The sequence below is a fragment of the Aplosporella prunicola genome, assembly GCF_010093885.1.
Source record: "Aplosporella prunicola CBS 121167 unplaced genomic scaffold K452scaffold_30, whole genome shotgun sequence".
NCBI classification, from domain to species: Eukaryota; Fungi; Ascomycota; class Dothideomycetes; order Botryosphaeriales; family Aplosporellaceae; genus Aplosporella; species Aplosporella prunicola.
Genome location: NW_022983558.1, coordinates 237941 through 261868, shown reverse-complemented (window position 1 = coordinate 261868; position 23928 = coordinate 237941). Strand labels below are relative to the sequence as shown.

At 51.0% G+C, this 23928-nt stretch overlaps 11 protein-coding genes across 11 annotated transcripts; 8 read left to right on the top strand and 3 right to left on the bottom strand.

Moving 5' to 3' along the window:
* Positions 1–992: 992 nt before the first annotated feature.
* K452DRAFT_291670 (uncharacterized protein) lies at positions 993–2105 on the top strand. The gene has a single exon (XM_033541228.1). The coding sequence runs from the start codon at positions 1139–1141 to the stop codon at positions 1643–1645; it is 507 nt and encodes a 168-aa protein (XP_033393158.1). The 5' UTR covers positions 993–1138; the 3' UTR covers positions 1646–2105.
* Positions 2106–2127: 22 nt separating this feature from the next.
* K452DRAFT_302018 (uncharacterized protein) lies at positions 2128–2940 on the top strand (the record flags this gene model as incomplete). The annotated part of the gene is made up of 1 exon (XM_033542527.1): positions 2128–2940. The coding sequence occupies one exon, from the start codon at positions 2128–2130 to the stop codon at positions 2938–2940; it is 813 nt and encodes a 270-aa protein (XP_033393157.1).
* A 2783-nt stretch (positions 2941–5723) lies between these two features.
* K452DRAFT_321835 (uncharacterized protein) lies at positions 5724–7621 on the top strand (the record flags this gene model as incomplete). The annotated part of the gene is made up of 2 exons (XM_033544438.1): positions 5724–7105; positions 7492–7621. 2 exons carry the CDS (start codon positions 5724–5726, stop codon positions 7619–7621), a joined length of 1512 nt encoding a protein of 503 aa, XP_033393156.1.
* Positions 7622–7652: 31 nt separating this feature from the next.
* On the bottom strand, positions 7653–8193 carry K452DRAFT_302015 (uncharacterized protein; the record flags this gene model as incomplete). Its single annotated transcript, XM_033542526.1, has 4 exons — positions 7653–7671; positions 7810–7868; positions 7941–7958; positions 8020–8193. 4 exons carry the CDS (start codon positions 8191–8193, stop codon positions 7653–7655), a joined length of 270 nt encoding a protein of 89 aa, XP_033393155.1.
* A 3054-nt stretch (positions 8194–11247) lies between these two features.
* Positions 11248–11734, bottom strand: K452DRAFT_302014 (uncharacterized protein; the record flags this gene model as incomplete). Its single annotated transcript, XM_033542525.1, has 3 exons — positions 11248–11358; positions 11440–11460; positions 11564–11734. 3 exons carry the CDS (start codon positions 11732–11734, stop codon positions 11248–11250), a joined length of 303 nt encoding a protein of 100 aa, XP_033393154.1.
* Positions 11735–13542: 1808 nt separating this feature from the next.
* Positions 13543–14047, top strand: K452DRAFT_312431 (uncharacterized protein; the record flags this gene model as incomplete). The annotated part of the gene is made up of 5 exons (XM_033543555.1): positions 13543–13704; positions 13768–13785; positions 13821–13844; positions 13899–13956; positions 13989–14047. 5 exons carry the CDS (start codon positions 13543–13545, stop codon positions 14045–14047), a joined length of 321 nt encoding a protein of 106 aa, XP_033393153.1.
* A 1089-nt stretch (positions 14048–15136) lies between these two features.
* On the top strand, positions 15137–16231 carry K452DRAFT_302013 (uncharacterized protein; the record flags this gene model as incomplete). Its single annotated transcript, XM_033542524.1, has 3 exons — positions 15137–15316; positions 15566–15620; positions 16212–16231. 3 exons carry the CDS (start codon positions 15137–15139, stop codon positions 16229–16231), a joined length of 255 nt encoding a protein of 84 aa, XP_033393152.1.
* A 465-nt stretch (positions 16232–16696) lies between these two features.
* On the top strand, positions 16697–17172 carry K452DRAFT_302012 (uncharacterized protein; the record flags this gene model as incomplete). Its single annotated transcript, XM_033542523.1, has 3 exons — positions 16697–16882; positions 16975–16992; positions 17056–17172. The coding sequence occupies 3 exons, from the start codon at positions 16697–16699 to the stop codon at positions 17170–17172; spliced, it is 321 nt and encodes a 106-aa protein (XP_033393151.1).
* Positions 17173–17969: 797 nt separating this feature from the next.
* On the top strand, positions 17970–19153 carry K452DRAFT_353555 (uncharacterized protein). The gene is made up of 4 exons (XM_033545836.1): positions 17970–18162; positions 18224–18416; positions 18474–18793; positions 18888–19153. Exons 1-4 carry the CDS (start codon positions 18066–18068, stop codon positions 19091–19093), a joined length of 816 nt encoding a protein of 271 aa, XP_033393150.1. The 5' UTR covers positions 17970–18065; the 3' UTR covers positions 19094–19153.
* A 736-nt stretch (positions 19154–19889) lies between these two features.
* Positions 19890–21165, top strand: K452DRAFT_291667 (uncharacterized protein). The gene has a single exon (XM_033541227.1). The coding sequence runs from the start codon at positions 19952–19954 to the stop codon at positions 20876–20878; it is 927 nt and encodes a 308-aa protein (XP_033393149.1). The 5' UTR covers positions 19890–19951; the 3' UTR covers positions 20879–21165.
* Positions 21166–21479: 314 nt separating this feature from the next.
* Positions 21480–22054, bottom strand: K452DRAFT_278680 (uncharacterized protein; the record flags this gene model as incomplete). The annotated part of the gene is made up of 2 exons (XM_033539376.1): positions 21480–21766; positions 21823–22054. 2 exons carry the CDS (start codon positions 22052–22054, stop codon positions 21480–21482), a joined length of 519 nt encoding a protein of 172 aa, XP_033393148.1.
* Between the last annotated feature and the right edge of the window lie 1874 nt (positions 22055–23928).

Here is a 23928-nt window from a genome sequence, read left to right as displayed (position 1 = left end):
GTTGTCACTGCGCCTCTGTAATGCAGTAGATCGCTCGACAGGGTGATATGCTCGATCGCCGAAGTGCCGTTCCACTGCTCCTTGAACCAGAACACTGGCTCCGAGATGACGTGGTTGGAGCGGGGGTTGCATAGGAACTTGATGCCTCTGACGCTGCGGATACTGGGGAGCGAGAGAACCATCTTCGAAACGGTGCCGAAGATGCCGTACTTGCAGGCCCGACTCCATGTCAGTTTAATCTCCTTCAAGTTCACAAGAGGACGACGTCCCAGCCTACACGTACTGGCGGTCGCGGCGTCCAGCAGCATGTAGAAGCAGCTCTGAGGCCACTCCCACACGTTTCCGTACACCCTGACGGTCAGCGCCGTGAGGTTCGAAAGCTTACTGAGCAGCACTATCGCCTCAGCGGCCTGGTTTCCCCTGAACAGCTGATCAAACAAGTGCAGCTTATTCTTGAAGTCGATTGTGTTGGCCACCTCAATAAAGTCACCCACATTGGGCGCTCCGCCTTGAATGACATCACGGATTAAGACGGGGCGTGCATCGACACGGCGGATGCGCTTTGCCAAGTCGGGTCGTTCTGTCAGTCTCCGCATAAGCAGGCGGCAGCTGCGGGGGCTGTACGCGTAACCACTTACACTGTAAAGCAGTGGCTCGGTGATCCGATGGATCGTCTTGCAGACGCGGAGAAGGCCGGGCGTAGCCTTGTTCTTGTAGTAAGGCGCCTCCTCGAAGACGTTGGTGAGAATCTGGAGGAGCAACTCCTCCGGTAGGTCCAGTAGGGTCTTCGAGCGTTTCTCGCCAGGGAAGCTCATGGTAAGGCCGAAGCGAAAGTCGAACTGAAACTGTGGGTGATCGTAGTTGTTCGCCATTTGGGTGCTTGTCTGTCTGAATGAAAGTTACTGTGGACAAAAAAAATGGTGGATGGGCATGAGCTTTTATACTACACAGGGCATTGGCGGAGTTGAAAAACATTGTTAATGACTGAGAACAGTAGCTGCGTTAAGGAATTAAGTCTCTGCACAAGTGAGCGTGTGAGCGAAAGTCAACTGGCTGAACATGTGTCGTGGTAACGTTATTGCGAAACAACATCCGCATTGTCTTACCAACTTCCCGGTAGGGTCGACGCGACGCAACGATGGCAAGAAGGGTCGCGATGATGCGCGTGAAGGGTAAAGCAAGCGGAACAGAGCGGAGCGGAGTGGTCTCGCTGATGCAGCGACTGGCATGGCGTGCGGAGCAGAGAGTCGCGGAGGTACGTGTGGAGAAAGTGAGAGTCGTCGCGCCGGACCCGGGCACCTGCCCGCCCGACTCGCGGGTGGAAAAACACGGCGGTCGGCCGGCGCACCATCTCGCACGACGCGACCTACCTAGAACACCTACCGTCGCGTCTGCGTCCCAGATTCTTCGTTCATTGCACTCCAACTTTCTTGCGGCTTCAGCTCCTCCAGAGCTGAAGCATCCGCTTCTCTTCTCCTCCGCTCCACTCCGCCGTAATCATCGACGGCCCCGCCCCCGCCTCCGCACCCGCCTGGCCCACATCGCGAATCCTTCGCGACGCGTCCCACGCGTCTTGTCGACAAACACGGTCTTACCTATCAACTGCAGCCATGGAGGTAACGCGACCTCCCACAAGACCAGCTGATGGCGATTTGCAGGAGCCGGTCACCAAGCGGGAAAAATCAGCCTCGCATCTTGACAGTCTCCCGGAGGAGCTACTGGACAATATCGTCGAACGCTTGGACAACAAAGCACTCGGCTGCATGATACCCGTGTCGCGGAAGTTTCGACGAATTGCTGAATCGCACAGATACCGGAGCTACTTTGACGAAAGGCAGGAACATTCCCTTAGCTTGCTGTTATTCCTCCGGAAATTAATTCAGCGTCCGGACCTTGCCGCAATGATACGCCGCGTCACCCTCTCCGGATTTCGGCGTACAAGAAGTTTATGGGACGATTTACGTCCTCGAATGACAACCCCGGAGAGAGAAAATATGCAAAGACTCTTCGACAAAGCCGCGAAGGACGTGTCGATTGGAATGCGACTCAAGCTGGCGCAAGGTGAAGATAGTGCTTTCGTGGCGCTGTTTTTTTTTTTTTTTTTTCGTATCCAATGTAGACACACTCATGCTCGACGGAACCTCGGATATGGAATGGATGGTCGACCGGCTAATGTGGCTCATAAAAGAAGAAATTCAGAGTTCAGCCTCGGAATCTGAGCGTCTCCCGCCGCTTTCCAAGCTACGCTCTCTTTGGTTGCTAGATGACCTCGATGAGAAGTGCGAGCTTTTTATTCAACTTTTCCTCGGCATCCCCTCGCTGCGCGACTTACACTGCCGGAAGGTCGATTTGGAGGACTGCTTAGTAGCGTGGCGCTGCCAAAACCTATCGAGCGCCGAGACAGCCATATTTGTTCAATGCTCTATATCGTCTGACGACCTAAACGACTTATGCAACGCATGCACAGCGCTGAAAGTGTTAGTGCTGGACGAGTCTTCTGTGTTTTCTGACAAGTTAGAACTCGAGACACTGCATCAATCACTACTTTTACATCGCCACTCGCTCAAGCGATTGGTCCTAGACCGTGGCCTTTCCGTTGGAGACTACGATGACCCACATCCACCGATGGACCCTTTAAACTCAATGCAGCACCTCAAGGAACTTTCCATCACTACACAACTCCTCACGGGTAATGACTCTGGAAACCAAGTGGAGCCGAACGCATTGCTGGACTGGTTCCCCCACTCTCTTGAGGTGTTGACGATCAATTCGTACATTGGTACTGACATCACCTTCCAAGAGTTTCTTGGTTCTCTGGCACACGCAGGAAGGGCAAAGATGCCGAGTCTGAGGCTCATAGAGGTTTATGAGTTAGATTTTATGGCATTCTCTGGAATGAGTGCATTAATGCGAAGATCAAGAAGCAGCTTGATCCACTAAGGCCGGCGTTCAAAAGCTGGGGGGTCGAGTTGGTGGGACCAAGATCCAAGGAAAGGTGCTTCAAATACTACTACGACTAGCCAGGTACGGGCGCGCCTAAGCAAATAGGCCGCATTACGTATGTGCAACAGCGGGACATCCAACATCGGACAGAACTACTCGAGTATTACGCTGTCTACCACACAACGCGGGCTGATGTTGTCCTTACCTTTGAGCTACATGACGAGGAGCTTGGATAACGAGAAAAGAAGCAGGATCAAAGGAAGCGAAGGAGGTAGGCCTCGACATGCTAATAGAGGGTCTTCTTCAGGATGAGATTAGCTTAAACAATTTCGAGAGAACCCTAGCTAGAACAACAACTTAGCTCTCTCCTCCTTCACCGGCCCAACTCGTTTCCCTGTCTATCTTACTCACCGAAAGACTGCAGGCTTCTCAACGTGCTACGAGCATTTACCAACCCGTCCGTACCGTCCACCCGTCCTGCCGTCTACGTCATGCACTACCACCGACGATATGCCGAGTTATCGATAAGCGGCTTTGGGACGTGATGTTGGACGCGATGTTGCTCCAAACGCGTGTCACCATCCAAAAGAGTGTCCTTTTGCAGTTAGTGCGTAATTTTATAACTTGTACCGAGTTACTTATCCGAGCCAGCTGCTACACCTAATAGTAAGCAAAAGCTCTGGAAAACCTTCTAAAATTTGTTATTCTAATTTATTTGAAAATATAAGCTGTTTATACTTAACATTATGAAAAACTTTTTTATCTGATGTTTGTCTTTTTAAATTTTTAAGAAAGCTTTAAAAGAGAAAGTGAATCGTAGCTGACTCGCAAGGATGCACAGGCGTGATACGATTTTACATGTAAACTCGTATCGCCCCGCTGATCGACAGCAAAAGGGTATCTTTTTGCAATAAAAGCGGACGCCACACATGATACGTTCAGGGACATCCTTTCGCTGCAAAAGGACCCCCTTTTGTAAGGTGTGGCGCTTTTGGAGCACAGCGACACGCCAGGACGCCGGCACGTCCACGTGTCATCCTTCTCTCTCTCTCCTCTCCTCTCACTCCCTCCCAACAATGGAAACCACGCGACGCGCCAAAAGGCCAGCCGATACCCCCTTACAGCAAATGCCGACTAAGCGCGCTGCGCTGGAAACGCCAGCCTCGCGCCTTGAAAGCCTTCCGGAAGAGCTACTGGAAGACATCATCGCGCGCAGTTTGAATGATTCAGCAGACCTGGAATGTTCAATCAGCTGCCTGATACGCGTGTCGAGGAGGTTCCGCCGCCTCGCTGAGCCGCATAGGTATAGGAGCTTCGTATACACGTTCAACGCTCGCGGTAGCCTCCCCTTGCTCCTCCGGACACTGCTCCAGCGACCGGATCTCGCCGCAAACATGCGCAGCATCGACTTGAGAGACGTCCATTGTTCCGTGGTCCGGAGCAATGGAGATTTGTCGTCGACAGACAAACAAGAAATGCAGAAGCTCTTCGATACGGTATTACCGGAATTGGAGGTGGAGGACAGAGCCGACTTTCTCTGTAACCTGATGCAACTAAAAGAGGAGGAACTCATGACGCTACTTTTGTGGCTGGTCCCCAATTTGCAGTCCCTGGAGATTATTCCGTCCTGGATCCCTACTCAAGAACACTCGTTCATGCAGCTCCTCCATGCCACCAAGAGCCCGTTTTCGCGATCGCCTCCGCTTTCGCAGCTCCGCTGCCTAACCTTATCGAGAGGCAAGGAGCAGCACTTTTATTTTTACAGGCTCAATCCTTTTCTTAACGTTCCCTCGCTGCGCACTGTATACGTCAAGCGTCCCTTTTATTGTAGTATCGTAGATAAGCTGCCCGAACCGAACTCGTCGAGCATCGATACGGCCGTGTTCCGGCATTTCGACATCAACCCCGTCGACGTGCAGGTCCTGGCCTTTACGTGCAAATCGCTGAAGACGTTGGCGTTCGAGTGCCTCCAGTACGAGGCGTGTTACGACGCTCCCATGGTCCCGAAACTCCGCGAAGCACTGCTGTCGCTGCGCGACTCGCTCGAGCGCCTTGTCCTTGACATAACGGACGAGAGCGTCTGGGTCAGGTTTGACCCGCACCGAACCAAATATGACGTCCTATGCATGGATTCTCTGAAGTCGCTGCACCGCCTCAAAGCACTGTCGGTTTCCGCGCAGCTCCTCACAGGCCGCTGTCTTTGCTCCCCGGTTGATGCCGCACATGTTGCGCAGCCGGCTGCGCTGGAAGACTGGCTTCCTGCCTCGCTGGAGGTGCTGACGATTAATTCGGACCTCGACGAGCATAACTTGTACCACAAGGATGTGTTTTATGACTTTATGGCACACCTTGCGAGAGCGGGGAGAGCGGCCGTGCCGAACCTTAGGCTGATCGAGCTGTACGCTGGGGCTCCGGTGCAGTTTCTCGATCCTCTGAAGCCGGTATTCAAGAGCTGGGGGGTTGATGTGGTGGAGACGTTTTTGGTTGAAGCATTTGACTATTATTAGAGATTCGCAGATGATGAGTCCGGGCAAAGAGAAGAAACAAGTGCATGTAGGGAGGTAGAAGAAAAGTCTCTGATTTGTTTCGCGTCGACTGGGGTGTGCCACGACCTTGGACCTACGTCATGCACAATCGCTAGGTACTTATCGATAAGCCGCTTCCTTTCACACGCGTTTGGCGTTCTGCCCTTCATCTTCTGTCTCCCTCCTCTTTCTCTCCCCAGACTTTCCCCATTGTCTCTCTCTCACCCTCTCTTTCTTGGAGTACCAGCAGCAGCCATGGCGAAGAAGCGACGCACTAATCGACCAGCCGATGGCTCCCTTCCAGCATCCAGTCCGAAGCGCGTGGCTACGGAAATGTCACATCTTGACGGCCTTCCGGAAGAGCTCCTTGACATCGTTGTCCGTCAGCTAGATACCAAGGACCTGAACAACATGGTACGGGTGTCGCACAAGCTGCATCGCATCGCGGAACCTCACCTGTACGCCAGCTACCACAACCCCATCAAAAAAGTTACGGAATACGAACAATTCCAACTGCTTCATCGAACCCTGGTCAGGCGGCCCGACTTGGCGAACAGAATGCATAGCGTGAAGCTCAAGTGGGAACCCATGTGGTCGGGCGGCGTCTTTTTGCACAAGAACTACATAAGTGAGGTTAAGCCAGCGAAGCACGTCCAGGAGCTGCTTCAGGCGGCAAAATGTGTCGCGATGGGTCACGAGGACAAAGCGATATTTCTACGGCACCTAGAAGAGGGGACGGAAGGCGCTGAGGTGACGCTGTTCCTTGCGCTGCTGCCGAACTTGCGACGCCTAACTATCGGGGTGAATGTTTGGGGGCTCATAGACCGCTCACTCATCCGATTGCTCAAGGCTACAACTGCCAGCCAAGCAATAACTGCATCAACGCCGTTTTCAAATCTCTGTACCCTTAAACTAAACAACAATTTTCTATGGCCCCACGAAAGCGCTGCGACGCTGATTTCCTTCCTTACCTTGCCCTCGCTGCGCAAAGTACACTGCAAATACATCATATTTGACAGACCCCAACAATGGCCCATTCAGAAGTCAAACGTCTCGCGCGTTGTATTCGAACAGATTGATGGCGAAATTGAGGATGTCGTCGGCTTCTGCAACGCGTGCAAGGCGCTAAACACCCTCTCCGTGGATTGGACGGAAGTGGATCACACACCCACTGACTTTGCCGAGCTGCCCACCGCCCTGCTCCTACATCGCGACTCGCTCGAGACCCTCGTACTCGATATAACTGACAAAGGTTCAGTTGAGTGGGATGATACCACGCCACTCCTACAAGGTGGCCTGAAACCGCTACATCGGCTGCGGTTCCTCTCGGTTACGTTTTCGTTTTTTTTGGGGAGCTCGTACGAGGAGATCGAGTCTACGGCGCTGCTAGACTGGTTCCCAGTGTCGCTGGAGGTTTTGGCTATCAACTCCGAGGTTACGTACGAGTCTTCCTTCCACAACTTCTTGAAGTTTTTGGCAGGTGCTGGAAGAGCGGCGATGCCGAAGCTGAGACGTATCGAAGTTCCGAGGGAGCCTAACGGGATAATTAAAGATTCGGAGGACGAAGAAACCTGGGAGGACATATTAGAGAGCCTTGGACCGATTTTCAAGAGCTGGAGTGTCGAGCTCGTTTCGAAGTGGGTTGAAGACATACACTGCGATTTTCGGGGTCGCTGTATATGAGCGCGGAGTTTAGTCCTGGAGTATGGGTGGGTAGGAAACTGATTTGCCTTCTTCATCCTTCCTCTTCCAGCCCAGATGCCATGGACATGGGAGACGCAAATGCCATCATGCGCGAAAGGGTCGGGACGGTTTCATTGCTTATTGCATGATGGGACAACGGTAACGGAAGGTATACCCGGAACGTTTATGATTAACGGCGGACTAGGCTGCTTTTAGCTACCTCTCTACCCAGGCAAACCCTTCAAATACAACAGTTCATGCTGTTCACAATGGTCCCATGATGCATCCATGGAAGCGCAAAGCATCGATTGCGAGGTTCTAAAAGACTGACAAAATGTAGGACCTCGAACCACTTTGCGAATGCGACTCCACCGCATGTCCGTCCGCTACAAGACCTCCGCTTACCCACCATTTTCGTCAACACCATCAAATGGTCCATGGTCCTGGCTAGCCAGCACCATAGCCACTGAACTGGTCTCGTTGATTTGAGTCCACTGCCAACTATGAATCCTCTAGATCCCTGTGAAAACGCTGTTAATACAGGATTTATACAACAACAAGGTTAAGCCTGCTAGGTCCTGTGCAATAGGACAAGCAGTAGGCATGCAGGCACAAGATCGTAGCAGCAGTGGTAAAAATGGCACAATGGGGAGCACACTTACAGATGACGTTGCCAACCTTCGAATCGCCGGCACCACGGCAGCACGTGTAGCATTCCTACATGGACATACATCAGCACAAACCCAATGTGTTGGGAGTGAGTATAGATAAAAAACAAGATGCACTTACACCTTGCTGGGAGGAATACTGGTTGTTGCGTGCATTTGTTAGCCATGCAGTTTTTTCTTGAGAGCAGCAGTGTACTTACCCAGCCTTCCGGGCAGTCCAGGGGTTGCGAAGCGCAGATGAGCCAGCAGATGTCGGTTTTGTCGATGGAAAACATCGAGGGAGTGTTGTCCCAGGGCATTTGCTTTGGGCGGTGGTGGGCGGAGGCGAGGCCGGTGGCAGCGAAGAGGGAGAGGATGGCGGTGGCGTATTGCATTTTGCTGGGATGTGTTTGCAAAGATGGGTTTAGATGTGCTGTGATGGGCAAGGATTGAAGGAGGATTGCGTTGCTGGTGCTGGAAATTGCGTGATGGGGTTTTGGGGGGTTTATATACCCGTCTTGTCTCCTCGTAGGAGAGCCAGCCCGAGGTAAGTGGACGTCGTCTTGCTCGTCTTGCGTCTGTTGGGGTGACGTCGGGGGAGTGAGGTTAGTGGTGATGTCGGAGGCTATCGCCTATTTTGCTGCCAGATGTGACGGACGGAAACATATGCTTTTGCTGTTGTGGAGCGCAATTTTTGGAGGGGCATGTTGTGCTACTGCGAGTGCCACTGCGATCACATCCGCCGGGTAAATGGAACGGGGTGCAGCATGCGTGTGTCACTGGTGAGGTAGGCCGTAAGGTATTTATACGTTGGAAGAATGGCGGATAGATGTCTGCCCTCTATTGTCTTATAGGGTTTTAAACCAATGTGAGCCCTCTACTCCTTGCATTTGCGAGATGCTGATATAACTGCAAGATAAACTTCACTGCCATCAACACGGGATGATCGAGGCCCGCATACTAACTTCCCCGTACCATACCATGTATGCATGCATGCGTTCGTGCTTTTTTCCTCGGGCGCCATCGCTGCATCATATTCATGCAGGCCGGGGCCTGGGATGATCGTGCATGGAGACGCCGCACCAATCTGTTTCGTGCTACACAAGGTGCCATGTGCACGCATACGTGCACGCGTGCGTAACGTAGCTCTACGGATCCGTGTGGAGGCAGGTTATCGTGTACTATCTCTTGTGGTACAACACTACACGATAACATATAGAAGCACAGACTGCCGGTTACAAGGTATTTACGGCCACTATGAAGCCGTCTTAGACCTCAATTCGCTGCAAATACCCCTCAATTCCACTTACAGCATAGTAATATCGGGAAACCTAAATTGCTTTCATGATATGTCACCATATTGCTTTCTTTTTCATCCAGCAAGCTATCACCTCTACGTGTTAGGAGCATCTAACAGTACTGCTTTTACCCTGCAAATTTATCACAATATCCATTGCACATTGTCAAGAGGATATCGGAGCACAACCATCCATTTTAGGTACTACCGTACTAGAGACGTACAAGACGTAGATAGCATCTTACTCACCAATGACGGCTACGCCTGCTTTGTGCCACCACTGCAGCACATCGTGTTTTCCAAGAAGTTCAACCATCGAAAGCCCCCGACCCGTCCAGCTCACTACCGCCTCCGAGTATTCTAGATCCCTAGCACAAGTGCGTCAGTATGACACTTGTACATTAAGCCAGCACCATCGCCTCTATCAGAAACACAATTACAGATAACATTCTCGGCAATCAAACTGACTTCAGGATCAGTATGCTTACAGCACAAGAAGCACTACAAGTGGTTTATATATCAGCACAAACAAACAGCAAAGCACATCACAATGCAGCCAACAGCGAGCCAGCAGGTTAAAGCCAACTGAGCAAAAGAAGTCAAAAACCTAAAAGAGTTTACATACATGATATTCATATTCGATTGGGTCCTAGATAGTTAATTAGCATCGCATTCTCCATTCATACCTATTAGAATCTCATCTTTTACTTACCCATCCCTCCTTGCAATTCGGTTCTTCATCATAGCATCTTCCCCCGCACTTGTGCCCGAGGCCGATGGCCCCCGCCAACGGGGTGATCAAAGGCTGGTGGTGGCGAAGAGGGCGATAAGGGCGAGGATGGCGGTCCTCATTTCTCAGAGGTTTAGTGCGATTTGTTGGAAAGAGGAGTGAGGGATCACGTTGCTCGTGCCGCGGATGGTGTCATGGGAATTGAGAGACTTAAATATTCGTCTTGCGGCCTGCTAAGAGAGCAGATTGACCGCGGAGATCTGGTATGGACCTACCTTGGCGTCTTGCATCTGTTGGGTTGATGTTGGGCATGAGAGCAAAGACGGGGTCCGAGGCAGTCCTGTTGCTGGCCGTTCGCTTTGAGCACGGAGCGGGTGCGACCGCCGGAGAACTGCTGCTGTTACTGCTTCTGCCGGTGGTGGTGTGAGCGGTATACGAGGAGCAAAATGACTAGCTGGATGCTGTCATTGTGGGGTACCTTTCCAGCAAGGCGTGTGAGACTGTGCTGGCGGGTGAGTGCGTCTGCTGGGATTTTATGGTAAGTTAGAACGGACAACGGGATAATAGCGCATATACAGTGGGAATTACTGAGTATGCACGAGGCCTATCACTCCAGTACTTGAACTGCTAGTGCTATGGCTAGATCTCCTATATCAACCGTACCTAGGTACTATCGCCGCGGCATAAGTAGGTCGCCGACAATGGGTAACCACAACCCGAAACTCCTCTTGCATGCTTAAATCCCCGCACTATATGGCTACATGCAATCATAGATGCATCCCTGTGCATCTGTTCACACCCGTGATTAGGCCGTAACCTCCGCTACAGGCTGTTGCACGTTTCTCTACTGCCGAAGGGGGAGATCTGTTTTCCCAACCACAGAGGGAAGCTAGGCGACGGTGAGGGTGCTGTAAAGCATTATATGTATTATTTCTTGGTGCGATATGCAGCTTTCATTTTTTGTTTGACTGCTGAGTCTACTTGTTGTCGGTAAGTAGAACTCGATTATAGTAGTGGATGGTAGTGCTCTATCCTGCCGCTCTGCTCTCATTGTACTATAACACTCCTCAACCGTGCACGTAGTAGACCTTCCTATGCCCAAACACAAGGCTCCGCTGGCATCTCACATCTGCCCCATTCATCACTGCAGATTCTCAAAAGGGCATAAGAGTAAGCGCAGATCATTGATTGCGAGGCACTAAGAACTCGACAAAAAGTAGGACCTTCAAACATCCAATTTCAGCTGCATCCGATCTACGATCCTACCCTTACACGCCAGCACCAAAAGCTTCCAACCACCTGCTTCACCATCACCACCATCAAGTGCAGCTAGATAGCCATGAAGTCGGGAGCCATTTCAGTGCTCATCAGGCGACAAAACCTCTAGAGCCCTACACCAAGAGGATCAATATATCGCTCACACTAAGCGGTGTAGCGCCACAGCCTCGCAAAATTCATGGCAGGGATGAGAAACTTACAGAGAATGTTCTTGGCCTTTGAATTGTCCCCGACCGTCTTGCAGCAGGTGTAGCACTACATGTCATCGCGTCAGGATATATCGAAAAAGCGACGAAAAGGAAAGGAAGGAAGGGAAACGAGCAGAAGCCCACATACTTCGCCGAATCCAGTCGCGTCCTATACATGATACTAATTAGCCCAGCTTTATTCCTTGGAGTTACCTTTTCGTCAATGAGGCAGCGTGTGGAGATGTGAGGTAGGTGGGACGATCCAGGCTTACCCAACCCTCCGGGCACTTTATGTCCTTATTGGCGCAGATGGCCCAGCAGATCTTGTTCGAATCGTCATCGAAAGGAGAGACCGAGGACCATGGCATTTGCTTCTGGTAACGGGGGGAGGCGAGGCCAGTGGCGGCGAGGAAGGTGACAAGGGCGAGAGTAGCGGTCTTCATTATTGCGTTGTTTGGGTTTGCGAATTTATTTGTGTGGAAGGTTTGATTGAGGATGGATTGCATTGATGGAGTTGGGAATTGCGTGACTCTGGTGGTGCTTATGTACCTGGGCCTCGATGTGTGGGCTAGGTAGGAGAGACACAAGGAGCGAGGTCTTTTTGGTTTTGCCCGCTGTCGGAAGTCGACGACCAAAGGAGAGAATGCATGTTCTTTGGATAAACGAAGGGACGCGGACAAAGGTGGCGCTACATAGATGGGCCTGGGCACTGCATCGCGTTTGTGTTTGTGGAGAGTGCTGGATGTCTCCAAAGAGTTGTCATTGTGCATCTGCTGGCAGATGTACCGGCCACACATCATCGAATGAAGCTGCATTAGTGCTTCCCCGCACACAGCTCATTGTCCAATCGTCTTTGTGTTTCCCAAACATCTTTCCGATCGCTGTGCGTAGCCGCGCTTGCAGTATATAGGTAGCACAGGCGCTACCTGCCACAATTTCCCCGCTCTCACTTACCCGGAATCATCTGCAGTGAGGAGCCGTGGTATCTTTGCCATTTAGAGTGTTACGAATCCGTACTAAAAGCATTGGAAAGCAATTGCACCGGCATTACCATCTCCCACTGCCCAACGAAGTTTCCGCTTTCGCCCTCTACATGCATGCAGCCGTCGGCACCCCGCCCGTATGTACGACCCGACTAGCGCCCCAACAACCAATCTATCAGCGGGATCGGCTCCCCAGGTTCAGAGATGCGTGCAGCACGTCTGCGTTGCCGGAGATAATGCACTCTATCTTTTATTCTTCCCACCTTGTCTTTCAAACCCCCGGCCCGGCGCGAAGATTCGAGCTTCTGGTACGTGGGCATCACAGTCAATGCCATTTGAGCCGGTAGCGTCGTTGTCTTACGTGCATCGTTGACGCCTGGGCGAAAAAGAAGCAATCTGACACAATTTAATCTCCTACTCCCCATCTCAAGTTCGCTTTGTCTTCGATCCCTTTTCTGAACCTCACGGTAGCATAGTGTCATTGAGGGAGAAACAGTCCCTTTTCCCGCGGTGACGTGCAGACTGCTCAGCTGTCGGTTGATGGCAGGTTGTAAGAGGACGCAGATGTGGCGATGCAGGCGTCGCACAAAGTAGATCGGTGCGACTGCGGGGTGCACATCTCTAATGTACCCTGTCCTGACCTGCATCGTCGGCTCCTGAAATACAATACGGATGCATGCATTACTTGGAGCGGGGAAGTTTGTGAGCCTTGGTTCCTCTCGTCGCAGCCAGAATGTTATTCATCTTGATATGTCTACCAACGACTTTCGAGAGTATAATGGCATGCGTACAAAAAGTAGAAGATAGTTCGAGAAAGGCATTAGGGTTTGAGGCATGTGCCGATATGTAGGGAGCTTCTTTTAGCCAGTCTTGTTGTTCCCCTTTTCCACGACCCCACCCGCGTTCATGCAACAGATGTCCCCATCATCCCCCTCCACGCGTACTCGACAGACCTGGTCGCACACAATCTCCACCAAAACGCAGTACACGGCGTTAGACAACATGCACAGCATGCGTACGACAGCTAGCAGCCGTCGCGCGTCGCACCATGCAAGACGACCACCTCAAACACAGCCCGACTTCGACGTCATGCAATACACAAAGGACGTGGTCAAGACGACGAATGTGTCATTGAGCGCTCCATTTGCTTGGAAAGGGGAGTGAGCGAATCTATATAAACTCTTTCGAGGCCATCACGCAATCTCCAACACAGCCAACGCAATCCATCCATTCATCCATTTAAGAATCCTACTTCCCAAGCTCGCAAAATGCACGCCTCAGCCCTTCTCGTAGCCCTCTTCACGGCCACTGGCCTCGCCCGCAGCCACCGCCAGAAGGAGATGCCCTGGGCCAAATCTGTTTCGGCCTTCGATGGTGAGATTTGCTGGAGGGCTTGCTTTCCAGAAGAGCCTTCATGTCCTGAGGGTTTGGTGCGTCGTCCTTTCCGGCTTGTGTAGTACTAGTAGCAGGCTAACAGCACGCATGAAATGTAGTCCCCTAAGCAGTTTGGGGTATGTATAACTTATGATCCTTACTACCACTATAGACGCCGACAACTCTCGAAGTTCGGGTGTTAGAAATAGCGGTTTAGGTCCGATATATAGTGGCTAATATGTGTACTTAGGAATGCTGGACTTGCTGCTTCAAGCCTGAAGACGACTCGACGGCTAGGAATGTTATCTGTAAGAACGATCTGATGCTACTGATCTCCTAGTTTATTATAGGCACTGTACTAATTCTCTTAATGCTAGGGGTCTAGGGGTTCGAGTTTAGGGTTCAGTGACGGCTATTTAGTTAGTTGATGGCCGTGAGGGATCTTGAGCGGAAGTGTTGGCCCTGTTGGGGTGAGAAGAGGGGCAGATGTAGCTAAGAGTGAGGTCCTACTTTTTGTCGGTCTTTGGGTACCTCATAACAATTAAACTGTCTACGCTCCTACGTACTATATACTATGTACTATATAAGTTCCGTGAGTGGTGTACTAGGTATTATTTCTATATTGACGTCCGTCCAGCCAGCCGGAAATATGTTACTATCCTATATTATTTAAGGCATCTAACAAAAAAGACATGGGTGTATAAAGAAGATCTCAAAAGTTTTCCATTTTATAAGCCGCACCGACTCCTACTTTCCTCTACTTGTCTATCCATACTATATTAAACACTATTAGAGATCTAAAATGAGAAAATATCCCCCCCCCGGCCCGCCGGCGATCGATGGCGCACGCTATTCTATGCAACACGAGCATTACCACCCGGGATGCATGCACTATCTTGATTGTCCCAAGAAAAGCGCATATGCATGTATGGCTGGGTACACAAACGCGGGGAAATAAGTGGACTAGTGTTACAACTTACCGCCTTGCTTCGCCGCACGATGGGCTCTCATGGCTGTAACAACATTTATAAACTGGAGGTATACTAGTAGACTAGATTTTTCGTACGTTAGGCACTCACCTTAAGTATTAGATAGCCTTTATCGGTTCAGTATTGTTTCCGGTATGCACAATTTCTCACCTCACATATATATGCACCAGATATCCGCGTCTATTCCGCTCCATAGGCACCCAGTAAATGCAGTCGCACATACCCCGCAATTTACAGATCACGGCACAAACTAGCTTCGGACACGAAGTAAGCTCAGAGCTACGATGCGCTCTGCGCCACTAGTACCCGAGATCTGTGACACGCGCAAAACGATGGGACGCGGACAGTAACTTGGTTACGGACGAACGTGAGGCCTATGACCCGCTCGAGGGGTATATAAACCCCCAAAAAGCACTCCTTAGCACGCAATCTCAATCACCGACAACGCAATCCCTCTCCACTTGCTCATATCTACATACTGAGCCAACCCGCACACAAAATGCATTACACCACCATTGCCCTCGCCCTCTTCGCCGCTACCGGCCTCGCCCGCACCCATCGTCTGAAGCAGATGCCTTGGGCCAATGCGGTCTCATCCTTTGAGGACAGCGAGCATGAGATGTACAAGATCTGCGATAGAAGCTGTGGGCCTAAAGAACGAGAGTGCCAGGAAGGCTGGGTGAGTGCCCTGAGCTGATCGGCGCGGGACATCTCGCGCTTCACACCGCTTAGTGCAGCGACGATATAAAAGAAACACATTAAAGCGCTGGACTAACTTCGCTACTCGTATCGTTCTAGGAACCTACTAAAGTCTTCGGGGTATGTTACCAGTTGTTTATTCTACGCGTGGCACTATCTGACCCCTCCCTAATGCCGAGTCGGTTGCTTTGTCCCTATGGAATAGGCTGACGCGCATATGTGCCTATAGGATTGCTATGCTTGCTGCAAGGAATTCGGTGAGACCAAGGAGCGTAATGTTATCTGTAAGTGTGCCAATGTTCCCTGTTGGTGCTGCTACGGCTGTGCCTCTCTATTTGGAGTAGATAAGATGTCTTGTCGTAGGAGCAAGTGCTGTATTAACAATTATGGTTACTAGGGATCTAGAGGCTTTTTTATGCCCAGGAGTGCTCGCGGCGAATGAGCTCCTATAGCCTTGCGTTGCTGGTTTATTTAGTAGCCGTACGGTGGATGGGTGTTCTTAGCGGTGCTTTAAGATGACGTAGCTGCGATTGGGGCTTCTACCTACGTTTGTCTGTCTTTATCTAAGTACCTAGTGCCTTAAATTCAAATGCGTGCACAGCGGACGCGCTTCTACCTGTATGGCAAGGACTGAAGGTATATTATTTTTGGTTCATCACCCAGCTAGCCTCGTTGTCACCCAGAAAACAACATACCTATGCGTGCATTGTACGGTACACAAATGCGGGGAATCAAGTGGAAGTTAGCGGAATAGCTTTTCCGATTTTCTCGCTCCGCATGGCCCATTGGATCTATGGAATATTGCTGCGGTAGTGGTACCCATAAAGACGAGGTGGACTGGCAGATTCTTTTGGGTTAAATACTAACCTAGGTAGTCAAGTGGTACAAGGCCTAGATCTGTTTACTTTTGTTCGGGGTTATGGTGTACACGATCTTACCCCGCACATACTAGATACTTAGGTATCTACCCGCGTTATCCCACCCCACGTGCGCCTAGTGGATCCAGCCGCATGCGTCCCGCAAGATGCCGGTTACGGCATTAACCCCAACCAACTGGCCATCTCAACCCACACCACCGGCACCGTCGCACTACCGTCACCGCCCCAAGCCCTAATACCTAGGTGCTTTATATATCTATCTACTACGTAGCAAGGGGGACGTAGACATTGACTTGACGTCACTCCAATAAACTTAAGAAGGGAGCTCACCTCGTCCCGTCTACGAGTCAAGGGAAGGTGACGGGTATATAAACCCCCCTTGAGGCCCTCATCACGCAATCTCAACCTACCATTAGCACATACGCATCCTACCTAGGTACCTACCCACTCACTCATACCTACGAATTCAATCGACATACAAAATGCATTACACGACTGCTGTCCTCGCTCTCTTCGCCGTTACCGGCCTCGCTGCTCCCCGCCACACGCAGAAGCAGATGCCCTGGGCCGAGTCTGTCTCGCCCTTTGATGACTTCCGCGGCGAGGGGCATACTGGTCTCTGTATGCGGATTTGTTCGTTCGAGCCCATTAAGTGCAGTGAAGGTTGGGTAAGTAAACTACTAGCACTTTCATTGACGTTCTTGTCTTAGTACCTATTTAATAAGTGATTGAGGGCTAACGGCTGTTGCGATGCTACTAGGAGAACGTTAAGATGGGAGTAAGTCGTTCTTGCTTTTGCCGACTACAATTTGCGTATTGGTATGGCTGACAAGCTTAATAGGAGTGCAACACGTGCTGCAAGTCGGAGGAAAAGACAATTATCTGTAAGTCTGCCTTTCCGGTGTTTGCGTTTGCGAGCACACCAGGTATCATAGTGCTGCATGGAGGCTTGTTCTAAGTGCTGTGTTGATATCCTTGGTGTTAGGGATCTAGAGGATTTGATTGCTGCCATGGTGGAATGGAAGTGCAGGGGATGGGTTCTTTCCATGGTTGTGTCCTGACAGTTGTCCCGTACAACAGCTTCGAGTCAATAAAGATTATAAAAACCAAAGACAGTGCACAGGTGCCCAATCCACCCTGCTCCCGCTGCGAATCAAAGCTTCTCCCACTTGACAGTACCTAAGGAGGTGGGAGAGCAGCCTTCCGAATCCACATGGCGTGAGACGGCTGCTCGTACGCATCCTTCCCCTCAATCCTGTTCCTAATGCATTTGGCCTGATTGGTCTGGCATTGACAACGGCAGACAAAAGCCGGCTGGCGGGCCGAGGCCGAGTGGAGCAGCCAGGTCTGTGTGGTTGCAGGGGTGGTCGGCTTCCTCGCATATCTGGCTCAGCACGCGGGCAGTGGAGCGAAGGCAGTTTTGACGGCGGGTTAAGTATTATGGCCTCATCGAGGAGTCTAGTACATCAAGGCCGTAAGCTAGATGTACCGTTTACTCAGCAAGTGAAGCAGTACAGAATGAAAGTGAGGTTGTTGAGGTTGGACGTCACAAATCCCTAAGGAGTTCGATGGGGTTTAGCTCATCTCGTACTCGTTCATCGTTCATCGTTCACGTATCTGCACCTCGTACTCGTTTAATGGGCCGTGCGCGCCGTACCTGCATCTCCTTGTAAGTGAACGTCCAGGGTGTCGCGGAATATACAAATACCTCGCCTGTAATTCGTTCAATGCTTTGAATGCTCACTACCACGCTTCCTCTTTAATCTCCTTCTTGCACTCTTTCTCCCTTCATCCTTCACTGTTCTGTGTCCACCACCTCTCCAACTTCACCAGCTGTGCCACCCAGCAATAATGCAACTCGCCTCTCTCCTCGCATCCGCCCTCACCATCGCTGCCGCAGTGGCCCAAGGCTCTCACACGGAGTGGAAGCCCCCAGGCCACGATGACTGTACGACTAAAACTGCCCAGTTATTTCCTCCCCATGTACCTAAATGCTGATTCTTGGATAGTCCGCGGCCCCTGTCCCATGATGAACACTCTGGCGAACCACGCCTTCCTCCCCCACGACGGCCGCAACATCACCAAGGCCAATGCCGTGCACGCCCTCTCCTCGGCGCTGAACTTCAACGAGTCGCTTGCCGCATTCATGTGGGAGCAGGCTGTGTTTATTAATCCGGAGCCGAATGCGACTTACTTCACTCTGTACGTACCACCACCCACTTCAATCTGTCTCATGAAATGCTGACGCGGTTGGAATAGCGACATGCTCAACAAACACAACGTCCTCGAGCATGACGCCAGTCTCAGCCGCGCCGACGCCTACTTCGGCAACAACCATCGCTTCAACAAGACCGTCTTTGACTGGACGAAGCAGTTCTGGACCGCGCCGACGCTGACGGCGCAGATGCTCGCGAACAGCAAGCTTGCGCGGCAGGTGTTTTCGCGCGCCTTCAACCCCACGTACTCTTTCACGGAGAGCAACGAGCAGTTCAGCGTCGGCGAGGTCAGCGCGCCAATTGTTGCTTACGGTGATCTCCATGCTTTTACTGTTGACCGTGATTTTGTCGAGTACTGGATTGGTAAGTCTAAGAACTCTGGTTGAAGGAATGGAGGTTCAGTGGAGGATTTGCAGATGAGATTAGTGAGGGACTGAGGGCTGACTTTGTGCTGCAGAGAACGAACGGTTCCCCACAGAGCTGGGTTGGAAGGTGCGCGATGAGGTTGTGGGTATTATGGATATTTTGAGGCTGTCCAAGGCGATTACGGATGCTGGCAACTTGATTACGGGCGAGAAGGCTGGCAATGGCAGTAGTAAGTCCGCGGCGATGGCTGTGATGCAGCGGAGGGATCTGCACTCTGGGTTTGGTGCTGGGTTTTAGTTCTTCATTGCGGTGATAGCTCCCTGCCTGCGTCCTTGCAGCAATGGCAAATAACACCACACCAAGTTCCGGTCATCTCGGTCTGCAGTCGGACGCTCACAAAGGCACCCGCGTGGCTGATGGGTGAGATGAGTACGCGGTGTCAGTAGGAATGAAGCATCTGGGCGGTAGCACGGTGAAGCAGTGGGACGTCGGCAGAGGTGGGAAGAGGAAGGTTGAGAGAGACGATGGAGGGGAGCGAGAGTCGGTGACGTCGTCACGGTCGTTTCCATAGGTACCTACCTAGGTAAGTCGGCGCTTTTTCCAACGTCTCATTGGCTGCAAAGTTTACCGCTCTGCTAAGCTTCTCTTGGTTAGCGCGGCGCGAGCCTCACGACCTCGTCAACTTGTCTGTCCGCCACAACCACCACCACACAGCGTCGATATGAAGGCCAGCCGAGAGGTCAACAGCTATGTCCATGCTTTGTTCTCACTCATGCAGGTGCATAGACGACGATCCAACCGTGAAAGCCGACGCGTCGCAGCAAGCAAACAAGCAAATGAAGCTCAGTGCACGATTGAAGATTAGCACGCACCATGAGACATTATAGATGCTTACAGAAGTAGGACGAATCTCTATAGGTAAGTAGTGCGTCGCGTTATTGTAGCGGTCGGCAGAGATGCAGAGCGAGGCTTGGTAAGCCGCGCCCTCGAAAGGCCGAGCGCGCTAGCTTACGGCATCCCGAACTGCTCTACACACCGATCGCCGAAACGGATAACTTGAGCAGAGTATATATTCAAAATGTCGGCATTGACAAAGAGGCACAAGTTTCTGGATACTCATTCTCCAACCCATTCCTGACTTTCACTCACTGAACCATGTCTCGCGCCCTCCTCATCACCGGCGCAACCGGCAAACAAGGCGGCGCGGTCATCGACGCCCTCCTCGCGCGCAAATCGCCCGACTTCACCATCCTCGCACTCACCCGCGACGCGCAATCCGTCAGCGCACAGCGCCTCGCCGCGAAATCGCCCGCCATCAAACTCGTCCAAGGCAACCTCGACGACGTGCCGACGCTCTTCTCCGCCGCAAAGAAAGCAACTTCCCCCGCCGGTATCTGGGGCGTCTTCTCCGTGCAAGCGACGTTCAAAAGCGAGCAAGAAGTCAAGCAAGGCACCTCCCTAGTCGACGAAGCCCTCAAGGCAGGCGTGAGCCACTTCGTGTACAGCAGCGTTGAGCGCGGTGGGGATACACGCTCCTGGGATAACCCGACAAACGTCCCGCATTTCGCGACTAAGCACAAGATTGAGCAGCACCTCCGTGACGCTACCGCCGCAAAGGACGGAAAAGCGCGCATGGGCTGGACGATCCTGCGCCCCAGCATCTTCATGGACAACCTGGCTCCGGGCTTCGCGAGCAAGGTCTTCATGACCGCACTACGCGACACGATGAAAGAGAAGCCACTGCAGTGGATCGCGACATCGGACATCGGCGTCTTCGCGGCCAATGCATTCGAAGACCCAAAGGGATGGGATGGCAAGGCCGTCGGTCTCGCCGGCGACAACCTCACTTTCGCGGAGTTGGACCAGGCGTTTGAGGACGTGGTGGGCGAGCCCGTGGGCACGACGTTTGGGCTGCTGGGGAAGGCGCTGAAGAAGGGCGTCAAGGAGATGGGGATGATGCTGGATTGGTTCGCTGACGAGGGGTATAAGGCGGATATGGAGGGGTGTCGGAAGGTGCATCCTGAGATTATGGGGCTGGAGGAGTGGTTGAGGACGAAGAGTCGGTTTGTGAAGAGGTTTTAGACTGGGGTGGATGTGTTTGGTGAGTTTTTTTGTTGGTAGTATCCTGGTAGACTTGTCTAAGTTGTCTTCACTTTTTGCTTGTTGTTTGCTAGTAGAAATTCGCTTATTATTTTTTAATATGGATGGTGTATATGATCTGTCAATTTGCTCTCTCTTTGCCTACTTTCAATGCCTTTTCATCGGATTGTTATTACAATCATCAAAGCAACTGTCCGTTTCAATTCAAACTTCTGAAACCACCTTTCTCGTACAAACCGAATCCAGGTTGACAATTGCTGCCCACACCGTGCCCTAGGTGTATGTGATGGACACGAAGGCGCCCCCACGGAAGGGGCCCACGGCTTACCCCGGCCAACGGCGCAGAGGTTGCGGCAAGAGGCGTTGAGTCTTCACGGCATTTCTCAATCAAAAACCGTGCAGTGAGACTCTAGACAAGACAAGTGTCAAGAGGACAAAGGATCTACTACCATTTGGCACGGGCCAAAGTTTCGTTCCCGCTGAGATGCTCGAGCCCTTTGCATACAAGCGCCTTTGTTCCTGGCGTAAATTGTATAATACTTAGGGAGACTTTGGGGCTCTAAAACCTAGTTAGATCAATAACCTACTTCGGGTCAGGACTTACCTTTTCACGATTCATAGTCAAATCATCCGTCCATTTATACTTAATACCCATGGTGGACATGGACGACTCGACTTTTTCAAGGTTTTTCCCGGAATCAAGGTAGATAGCTCCAAGAATGCCTTCCATTGTAGATGCCATAGTCCGTTTGTACACAACTTTTCCTTGAGCAAGGTTCTTTACAATGAAGGTTTCGAGGCCCAGCTCTCGGCCGCGCTTATCAAGGTACTCATTGGATAAAAGCTTCACCAGGACTGGAGTTGCCCCAGCTTATTGGGAACGGTTAATTAGCTTTCGTGGTTAATCTTAGGAGGTGAAGTAATACCAGTGTAAAAACTCGAAGGATACCAATCACCCAACAGAACGAGCCTTAAGACCGAATCTCCGACGAGAGCTAAACGCTTGTTGCCTTCGCCGATGAAACGACCATCGATCTTGGTAACGTGGGAACCGTGAGCCTGCAGAGCTTCCCAGAGATAGTTCGGGTTTTTGAACCGATATCCTACGATTGTCTCGATTGCCTTTTTGGTAGTTGATGGCAGTAGGTGGTTGGCCATTTTTTGCGGTATGGAGTGAAAATTGGCGAGCTTTGTTTACATCAACATCCAAATGAAAGGCCGGTGGATACCCCGCATTCGATGACTAATCAAACTCAGATTCGGGCTCTAGAACCGCCTTCCAGTAAATGCATGGTGATGCATCATGCATCATGCATTAGCGTGCTTTTGCCAATATTTTTCTGCAGGGTATAAACCAATTGAAATTAAACACAATTTGCTTATTGACCTGCTGATCAGTAAGTTATAGCCTTACACTTCCATATCCTTTCTCAGCCGCGGACCAGATATCCATGCTTTCTCATATCATATCAGGCAAAATCCCTTCACTAAAGAATCGCTTTGCGACCTGTCAACAAGTCACCCTCGAGCCAGTCCTGATATTACTTCAACCACAACCTGCTCCCGCCATGCACACAGGATAGATTGGTTCGAAACGGAGAAAATGACTTCTGTCGTAGGCTTAACCGGTAGATGAAAAAGAACCACTGAAGAAAATGTTAGCCATCAACTCAATCGTGCTTCTTGTGTTGACTACGCTGACATACCAAATTATCTGGCTGAATTAAATGTTTCTTAATGATGCGTCTCATCGTAAATACGCTTCAGCTCTGGTTTGATATGGTGGTTATATCTGTAGGCTCGTACAAACGGTGGAACAAACAGAACAAGAACAGGACCGAAAATGCCTAGCAGTATTCCTAGCAGGATTACTATGCTAAATGCTACTACGTTCATTTTGGAAGGCCGTATATAGCGACGCAAAGGCAGCGGAGGATTCAGAAAGAAACTCAAAACTCACAAGGTCTACTATCATTATAAGCTTGCAACGAGGCATCACTGGAATTATGTGAGCCAAGCCAGCCACATATGTTGTGCGACATCAAGTCAGCCAAATCCTGCATTCAGCGCAAGGCTGAATATTTAGGCGGCTCACGCGCTAGGGTGAGCCCAGGCTGTGAATGTGCTTAAATTCATCAGAAGTCTCCATTTCAGTCTCATTCGGGCAAACTTTCAACATGCACTTTCTGTGGCTATTGAAAATTTTGGAACTTTCTTATTCTCCGCCTTCTTCTGATCTTTACGAATACTGCTCAAATGACTGGTGCTCGGAGTTTGTTCGCATGGGATTTGTATTTGGCGATACAATGCCACTTTTGAATCTTCTTCTTGCAATTGCAATCGCCGGGATTGTCTTAACGGACTCTCCTTCCCTCAAAAACGCTCAAGATACGGTGTCCATTCTCAGCTGCGTATATGTTTTCTATTATTACCCCATCTGGATCGCGAACTTTGTATTCGCCTCTCAGGCTTCCCGACAACTGATTAACCGCCTTTTAAGAGTGTTACACGGTGTTATATCGATCATTCTCATTGTTCTAAATGCCAAGTACTCCACCAAATCAGTCATAGCCATCCCAATCATAGGCATAACAGGAGATATACTTTGGTGGACCGCATACATATCTGGATTGATCCATATCAAGAGAGGCCACAAGCTCAACGAGAAACGGATATCTTCTACAGTGAGGGGCATACACATGAGGTTGATGAGGCTTCGAAAACAAGACCATGGTGATTTAGTAGAGGATCACGACTGTGTACCCCAAGGGAAATCAGTCTATCCCGGCGCTCCAGGACGGAGAAAGATATCAGCCGAGCAAAAAGAGTGGGAAGCCAATCTATGGCCACATTTCTTCCGTTGCTATTGTTGCATTAATGATGCAGCGATAGCTAACGACAACGAGCGCGCACTTGCCATTGCGGGGACAGGATGTATTGATGAGGAGGCGAGATTGTATATTCCAACGGGGCCAAGGCTGCCAGAATGGAGCTTTCGACCACGTAGCGCAAGAACAACTTCTAGCAATTAT